General features: G+C 59.4%; 1 protein-coding gene across 1 annotated transcript in view; it reads right to left on the bottom strand.

The window, feature by feature from the left end:
- Hsh2d (hematopoietic SH2 domain containing) overlaps positions 1–7,093 on the bottom strand; it is a 12,864-nt gene extending 5,771 nt beyond the window's left edge. Inside the window, 5 exon segments of the mRNA XM_048794875.1 lie at positions 750–884; positions 1,405–1,570; positions 2,467–2,556; positions 3,508–3,655; positions 6,973–7,093. Of these exon segments, the coding sequence (XP_048650832.1) occupies positions 750–884; positions 1,405–1,570; positions 2,467–2,556; positions 3,508–3,632 (516 nt within the window). The 5' untranslated portion in view covers positions 3,633–3,655; positions 6,973–7,093.
- Between the last annotated feature and the right edge of the window lie 1,366 nt (positions 7,094–8,459).

The raw sequence follows: 8,459 nt of genomic DNA, 5'->3' as shown, positions 1-8,459 counted from the left end.
CCCCCCCCCCGCTGATGTCCAGCACACTGGCTGTCAGAACAGGCCTGGAGGGAGGTTAGGCCTCCACCTAGGGGCACCTGAAGGTCCACACTGCCCCAAGAAGCTGGGACACACTCGTTCATTTATTGATTCATTTATCTCCTCTTCAGATTCATCAGTTGAGCTCCTTCAATATGCCAGGACTTCTTTGGGGGGTGGGGTGAGAAAAACAGTGGAGAACATGCTAGGAGGACTCCCCAGCCTCCCGGAGAAGCCCACAGGAAACAAACCCAGAAATAAACAAGTGCTTTTTAAGCCACAAGGAGTTCTTTGCAAGTAATGAAGAGAGTAATGGGCGGGTCTGCTGGGGGTCCAAAGACGGGATGGAGACACTTGAAGGAGAATTAAAAGAAGCCAGATATGGAAATCTGGGGGAGGAGAACAGAGCAGGTGCCAAGGCCCTGAGGTGGGGGCCAGTACGGGGAAAGGCCCAGAGTGGGACGGTCATATGGAAATGCCCAGAGGAAGAATGAGCATGTGCAAAGATCCTGAGGGGAGCTGGTGCACCCAAACAACAAAAGGAATGGCCAAGGGGCTGGAGCAGAGCTGAGGTTGCGTTTGGATTGTAATCTCAGAGCCTTCCCTTGGACAGCTTTTAGGCACCTAGTTATAGGATCAAATCCTCTTTTTAGAGACTCTCTGGCAGCCATTGGTCATTCTCTACTCCTGCCTCTCCCACAGATCAAACGTGTCCTTTTCCCATCACATACCTTCTCAGGTGCAGCCACTGAGCAGGAGGAAGGTCTTTGATGTTCCCCGAGGCCAGGGACAGGCCTGGTGGCCTCCTCTGCCAGTGCACTGGAGTAAAGGAAGAGATCCTCATAATCCACGTTTGCCGGATCCTTCTGCAGGGCCAAGGGACCTATGTTTAGTTTCTTGGAAGCGGAAAGACTGAGGTCCTGGACACACCCTGGAAAGCGGGTCCCCCTCTAGTAGTTTTAGGATGTAGGCCACGCCCAGGTCCTACTAAGGAAACATGCCGCACCCACAGCTGCTACTCAGGGCCTGGGCCACGCCCACCGAGGCTTATTGGGAGATGCATCCTGCCCTCCCCAGTCTCAGGCCCTGGGCCACGCCCACGAGCCTTATAAGGACCTGCATCCGGCCCTCCCCAGAGTCTCGGGCTCTAGGCCACGCTCGGGGCTTGAAGGCAATGTCATCCCGACAGATCAGCCACGTGCACCCCCACACACAGGCGCTCCGGTGACCTCAGCGTGAAACCTTGCGCGCGAGGATAGGGACAGCGAGGGCAGCGGCGACAGGGGCTGCCCACTGCGGGAGTGGCAGCAGCAGAAGCCGGAGAGGGGACTGACCCCGAGGTCCTGACCCCGGAGGGCGCCGTGGCCCTCGGGATCCCACCCTCACCTGCCCGCAGGGCTGGGTCAGCAGCTCCTCGTGGGGCCAAATCGGCTTCTGCTGGTGGAAGGTGACCAGGGCGTCCAGCGAGGCGTGCGCCGCCTTCTCCCCAGGGATCACGAAGCTCCCGTCGTCCAAGAGCTTCACCATGAAGTGGCGGCAGCAGTTCGGGGCCCTGCAGAGACACTGCGGGGTGACGGCCCGTCCTTCCACTCACCCCCCTGAGCCGGCAGCCCCCCAGCCACCGCCCACCTTCCACTCCAAGCCCTTCCTAACCGGCCGTGCCTCAGTGTCCCCGTTTATGACAAGAGGTGACCAAGGCTGGCCTCAGGAATTCTCGCGAGAGTGAAACAAGCGTTTCAGACCAAAGCTGAACGCAGTGCCTGGCTGGGGATAGAGAATGGCTAGAACTCGGAACAATGGAAATTTCAGGCTCCATCCAGTCCAAGGCTGTGTGCCTCGCACACAACAGGTGGTCAATAAATGCTCAGTTAATCAAATGAATTAGTATTCCTTAATTACAGACGATGATTTTGCAGGAGGCTCAGAGAGGCTGAGTAACATGTCCAAAAGTCCTACAGCTTGTAATGGCAGAGCCCTGCCCAAGTACCTAACTCAGGCCTGAGTTTTTCCCATTGTAACTCTTTCATGGGACACTTTGATTTTTAACCTTTGACCTAGAATCCTTTGGATTTGCCTGTTGAAAACTGGTTTCATGCTTCTGAATCCTCTGAGATGCCAATCAGGACTGAAGTCTTACAGAGTTGGTCTGCCCTAGGTTTCCTTAAGGAGGAGTCAGAGAATCACTAATTAGATGGTGAAGGTGGAGGGATGGCGGTAGCCACTCTCAGAATCCCCAGAAGCTCCTGGCCTCAAGTCACCACCATGCCTTGGATTCAGCTATGTCTGCTGGATACAGCTAGACCTGCAGCCATGACCTCCAGCCAAATTGGCTGGATCTGCATATTGTCTGCTCCCTAGGCAGCTGCGGTGTGCAGCGCCCCTTGCCCTCTCAAAAAAGCCCAGGGCCCGCCTACCCCCGCCCCACCCTGCCCTCAGCCCAAGCCTTACTTGTAGGAAAGAGTGTAGCCCACGTGGCTGTGACTGACCCTGATGAGAAAGGACCCCAGTGGTTCTGACGCCAGCAGGTCCTCAGCAGCCCTGGAAATGTACACACAGGAGGGACATGGCCACGGCACAACTGCCCAGCACACTGGGGCCACACAGCCGTGGTGGCCAGCTCTTCTGGTTTTCAAACTAAACCCAACTTTTCTCCCAGTTGTTTTAAATCTTGGGATAGTCAGGGACAGAGGCGAAGAGGCCGTCAACCTCTGGTGACCATGACCCCAGGGCTGATCTCCTCCCATCAAAGCACCTTTGGGTGAACTGAGAGCCCCAGGTAATGGAGCAGGAGCTGTGGCAGGTGCACTTCAAGGCAAAACTCAGCTCTGCCGCTCACTGGCTGTGTGACCTCAGGCAGGTGTCTCTCCCTTTCTGACCCTCAGCTAAGGGGAAAGTAAGCCTCATTCCCAGGCTGGTGTGAAGGACCTGCTCCCTCCCAAGTGCTCCCCACATGTTCACTATGGCTACTACTTTCTCCCTTCTCCCCTCCTCTTGGCTTTCTGAATGTGCGCAGGTTTTAGGCAACTGCTGTGCCATTTGATAGAGGGACTTGGGCATCTAGGGATCTGGGTGTCCGAGGGAGGCCCTGGAACCAACCCCCGTGAACACAGAGGGACAGCTGCACATTGGTTGGATCCTGAAGGCTGAGGGCCACTGGTCGGGGACCATGTTAAGAAGGATTCTGAGGCTGCATCCTGCTATCACTGGTTGGTGCCACCCACCTGGGTAAGGTGGCAGGTGCTGCCAGGTGCCTGGGAGAGCTGGCCTGGTGGCAGAGAAAAGGTGAGACCCAGAGAGGGAAAGTGACCTGCCAAGGTCACACAACAGGCCCACGGAGGAAGCAGGACTCCAGCCTGAGGCCCCAGAGCCCCTTCACCCTGTGTCACGCTGAGCTGAGCGGACGGACAGACGCAGCCAGGATTCTGCAGGGACAACTGCTGGGGGAGGGAGGGTAGAAAGAGGCAGGGGGAGGGCAGGGTGTATCCTCACTCTCGTGAGATGGCACCGTGGAACCACTCGGGGACACTGCCTTGGGCCAGCTGGCTCATCTGTGTGTGCACAAACCAGTCCAGTCGCGGGGGCAGCGGAGGGGGCAGCCTCTCGGCCTCGGCCATGGCTCCCGGGGTCAGGCGGCCACCTGGGGGTGAGAGGGGGAGGGTCAGGCTGGTCCCTCCCCATCTCTGCTCCGAGCTGGGGAAGCCTCCGCTGGCCTCTGCTGGCCGGGGTCAGCCGGCTCCAGCCCTGGGCTGGCCAAGACCCACCGGGTGCCATTCATTCATTGACTGCTCCCAAGTCTCCAAGGACCTTTCCTTTGACTTCAGTCTTATCAGGTCACTGCTGGGGGACCTGGGAGTCCCCCTTATGAATAACTGCCTCCGGTGCAGGGGCGCCGCTCAGCAGCGTGGTCGCCCAGCGGGTGCGGCTCCCTCCGCAGCACCGGAAAACGGAACAAACCAAACACATGCGCGCACAGAGCAGGTGGGTTTTCTTGGTTTCGTTTTTTGCTTTTGCGGGGCTGGGGATGGAACCCTGGGTCCCTTCCCCTGAGCCCTCCCCCAGCCCTCTTTATTTTTTATTTTGAGACAGAGCCTGGCTAAGTTGCTGAGGCTGGCCTCAAACGTGCGATCCTCCTGCCTCAGCCTCCTGAGTCACTGGGATCCCAGCTGTGCACCACCGCGCGTGGCATGTAAACATCAAGTCCGTGTCAACGTCCCCAGAGGGCTGAGGAGGTGACAGAATGATGAGTGATGAAGGAGATGGCGGCCAATAGCTCGTTGCCATGGTTTCACTGAACACTAAGGGGCCACGTGGCCTGCAGTGGCTCCTGCCACCAGTGTGGCTGAAGGTGGCGGCCACATCAGCGCCCCTGCCGCGTGCCAGCGGCAACATCCATCCACACATTCCCACAACTTCAAGTTCAACTACTCTGGGTTGGAGAGTCCCTGACGGGAGCTGACGGGGACAGAGCACTGATTTGCCAGCTGGTGTGAGACAGCCCCGGTGCCCCCGGGTTTCTGTCCCCAACCTGGAGCTCCGCCCATCTGGTTCTCAGGGTCAGGAAGGCTTGCAGCTGGGCTGTTCCCAAGGGAGGGCCCTGGACCCCAGCAGCCACTATTGACTTTCTCAGGTGACAGGCACAGCCCTGGGGTGTGGCCCAGGGAACTCCGGAGCAGGCGAGGGTAAATAACTGCGTCAGGCAGTCAGCGGGAAGCCGCGCCCTCTCCACCGTCTGCCGCCCCGCCACCTCGGGCAGTTGGAAGGTTCTGGTCTGGCTCTGTCTCTGGGGGCTCCCAAGGACAGGGCCAGGGGACAAGCAGTAAGGAGCCTGGAATTCCCCAACAAGATCCTACAGAACAAGAAGCAAAGCCAAGGGTAAGCCAAGGGTGAGCCACGGGGTGGAGTCCAACTAAAGCTTCTTGGCAGCCAAGGAAACAATCAAGAATGTGAAGGCAGCCCACAGAGAGGGAGGGTCCTCACCGCCCCTCAGGTAGAGCTGGACTCCACAACTCCACACACAGGAACAGCCGGAATGGGCCAAGGACCGAGCAGACGCTTCACGGGACAAGAAAGACAAACGGTCCACAGTATGTGAAGAAATGTTCACCGTCTCTGGCAATCAGAGAAATGCAAAACAGACTCACTGAGATTCCACCTCACTCCAGTCCCAACAGCAACGATCAGGAGTACAAGCAACAGTACGTGCTGGCGAGGATGTGGGGAAAGGCACACTCAGACACTGCTGGTGGGGCTGCAAATTGGTGCAGCCACTCTGGAAAGCACATGGAGATTTCTCAGAAAACCTGGAATGGAACCACCATTTGATCCAGCTATCCCACTCCTCAGTCTATACCCAAAGGATTTAAAAACAGTATACTACAGGGACACAGCCACATCAGTGTTTATAGCAGCTCGATTCACAATAGCTAACTGTGCTCTATATACACAGTGGACTATTACTCAGCCAGAAAGAAGAATGAAATTATGGCATTTGTCACTAAATGGATGGAACTGGACACTATCATGCTAAGTGAAACAAGCCAATCCCCAAAACCAAAGGCCAGATGTTCTGATATGTGGACACTAACACCCAATAAGTGGGGGTGGGGGAGAAGAATAGAAGTTCACTGGATTAGGGGAAGGGGATGAAGGGAGGGGAGGGGGATGGGAATTGGAGAAAGAGTCGAATGAGTGGGATGTGACTTTGCTGTGTTCACATGGGATCCAGGGGCAGATCGGCTCGCAGCATGCGCAGCCTCAGGTGGGAGGTCAGACTCCGAGTAAGTATGACGAGTTGGAGTCACTGCACTGTCACGAGAATCAAAAGGGACAAATTAAAAGAATAAATAAACAAATAAAAAGAGAACAGGGAGTCTGGAGTTGGAGGCCGATGATCTGAGCCGGTTTCCAGTTTAGCTCACCCCTCGGCCGCTGTGTGACAGGACACCTGTATTTTCGGGGATATCTGGGCATAAAATTCACCTGCTCAGGTGCCGCTGAGGCCAAGGGCGGGTGCTGCGAGATGACGTGATTCCGGGGTGACAGGGCTGTGGGTCCCACGGATCACCACATCTGAGTAACTCCTGGGCCTGGGGCCCTCCCTGGGCCTTTTCTGTTCACTTTGTTTAGATCCCCGAGTCCCTGCGCTGGTGTCACCGCGGCCTGCGCAGGTGACGAGCTGCTAAGTCACACCTCCTCTGGACCCAGCCCCCTGGTTAAGGAACACGCGACTCTGTCTGCACGAAGCAGCCCGGCCCAGCCCAGGACCTTTTTTTCCTCTTGGAGGCCAGGGCGGCCTCCCTGCCTCCTGCGGGCCTCCTCCCCGGGCTCCTCCTCCCCTCTCCCTCGCCGCCCTCCCCCAGCAGCTGGGGCTCTTTCGGTCTCCGCCTCCACCGACGGGGCTTCCTGACCATCAGGCCCACGGCTGCCGTTCCGTCTGTCCCCTCGGTCCCCGCATCGCCCGGCCGCGGCAGGGCGCCGGTACATGTGCTCATGGGGAGCGGGGGGCTGCTGAGGCCCCAGCGCACCCAGCCGCACCCACCGGCCTCCCTTCCTGTGCATCCCCCCACCGGGGACTTGAACCCAGGGCCGAGCAGGCCAGGCAGGTGCTGCCCCTGAGCTGCCCCGTCCTCCCGATTTCCACTGTGAGAGACGGTGTCACTGCGCTGCCCAGGCTGGCTTGGGGACTGTGTCCAGTGTCTTGGAGGGCTGGGTGACAGGAGGGCGGGAGCCCAGCTTCCTGCACTCCTTTGCTGGAGCCCCAGCCCCTGCCGGGACAGCGCCTCCCAGCTCCAGGGCCACTCCTGGTGCCCCTTCCTCCAGGAAGCCCTCCTCCCAGCTCCGCAGAAAATCCCTCTGCCTCCGCGGACCTGGCCCCCCTGTCCCAGCTGCTGGCCCAACCCCCCCCATTCCCTGCCTGCAGGGGCCCCTGCGGGGGCTGAGGGTGGGGACAGGTACCTGGAGACCCCTGGGTGCCGGCCCAGCCTGGTTTCGCTCCGGGCGGTGCGTGGGCAGGGCGCACCCGCCCTCGGTTCCTGCTTCCTCCAGCGGTGAGCCCCGGGGCGGGGCGCCACCCAGCCAACCGCGGCCCAGGTGGAGGGAGGGCGACTCCCACCCCGGGCCTGGACAGGCCTTCACTGAGTACCTACTGTGTGCCAGCCCCTGGGGGCCACAGGGAGGACCCAGGACAGGGCAGACCCCACCCTCTGGTGACTGTATTCCCCCAAGCAATGAAGATGGCCCAAGTCTCTAAGGTCCTCACTGCCAGGTGGAAGCCAGTCAGGAAGGGCTGGTGGCAGTCCCAGAGGAGCCCAGGGGACCTGGAGCAAGGGGCACAGGACGGCAAGAGGAAGCCCACCCGACTGGGGGGGGGGTGAACAGAAAGGGTGCAGGAGGTGGCCCTGCAGCATGTGCAAGGCCCACAGCTGGACCCAGCCTGGACTGGGCTGAGGTCTCACCCCTGGCACAGGGTCCCCTCAGACTGTCTCTGTGGAAATGCTCTTGACCTTGTGTCTCGGGATCGTGTTGGTGTCGAGGCCCAGGAGTCCAGGGCTGGCCCCCCATCTGCTCACTCTAGGGTGTTCAGCTGTTTCTTCTGTTTTTAGCTAGAGCACTTGAGGGCTCCACATGCACTGAGGGCCAGGGCGCAGGCCTGAGGGACAGCTGGGACCCGCTGTGTGCGGCTGCCCGCCCTCGGCCCCCTGAGCACACAGGCAAAACCACTTCCTCCTCGTGGGGCAGAAACGGCCTGTCCTCGTCCTCGTGGCTGGCCTATCAGCCTGGCCCAGCAGGCCTCCCAGACCCCACTGTGGGATCCAGCTGGCGCCTCCCCCCCAGCTCTCCGTCACGGAAGTGGGTTGGAGGAGGGTCTGGAGTCTGTGGGTCAACGACTCAAGCAAGAGACACAGGGACCCCAGCTTTTCACTCACTGCTGTGTGGCCTTGCATGAGTCACTCAGCCTCTCTGGGCTTCGGTTTCTGCAGCTGTGAACTGAGCAGGATCACATCCTCTTAGTCACATAAAGATGACAGGAGGGAAGCCTCGAGCAGGGGACATGGGCTCAGTTAGCAACGGCATCAGTTCTTTGTGTGGTGACTTGGTCCAGTGTCTGGACTTGGCTGGGGTTGACGCAGGCTCGGGCTCCAGACCTCCGGGGCTGGGCCACCTTGGGCAACTCGCTCTACTTCTCTGATCCTCCACGCCCTCCCTAGCTCATGGGCTGGCTCCTTGAAGGTGTGGGGCAAACTGTTGGGAAGAGGACAGGAGGGGCCTGCGGGACTTTGTCACTTGGAAAGCCTGGCCCCCGAGGGTCTCTTTTGCATGGGGAGGGTCTCTGGGTTTCTTGGCTCAGACCCTGGGCCCCACTCACTCCCCTGACCACTTAGGGACGTGGGCCTCCACACACTGGCGTCCTCAGGATGTCACCACAGAGCCCCCCCCCCCCC

Source organism: Marmota marmota, unplaced genomic scaffold (assembly GCF_001458135.2).
Source record: "Marmota marmota marmota unplaced genomic scaffold, marMar, whole genome shotgun sequence".
In the NCBI taxonomy this organism is placed as follows: domain Eukaryota; kingdom Metazoa; phylum Chordata; class Mammalia; order Rodentia; family Sciuridae; genus Marmota; species Marmota marmota.
Note: the sequence above shows the minus strand (reverse complement) of the source record. Positions and strands in the feature narration are given on the sequence as shown.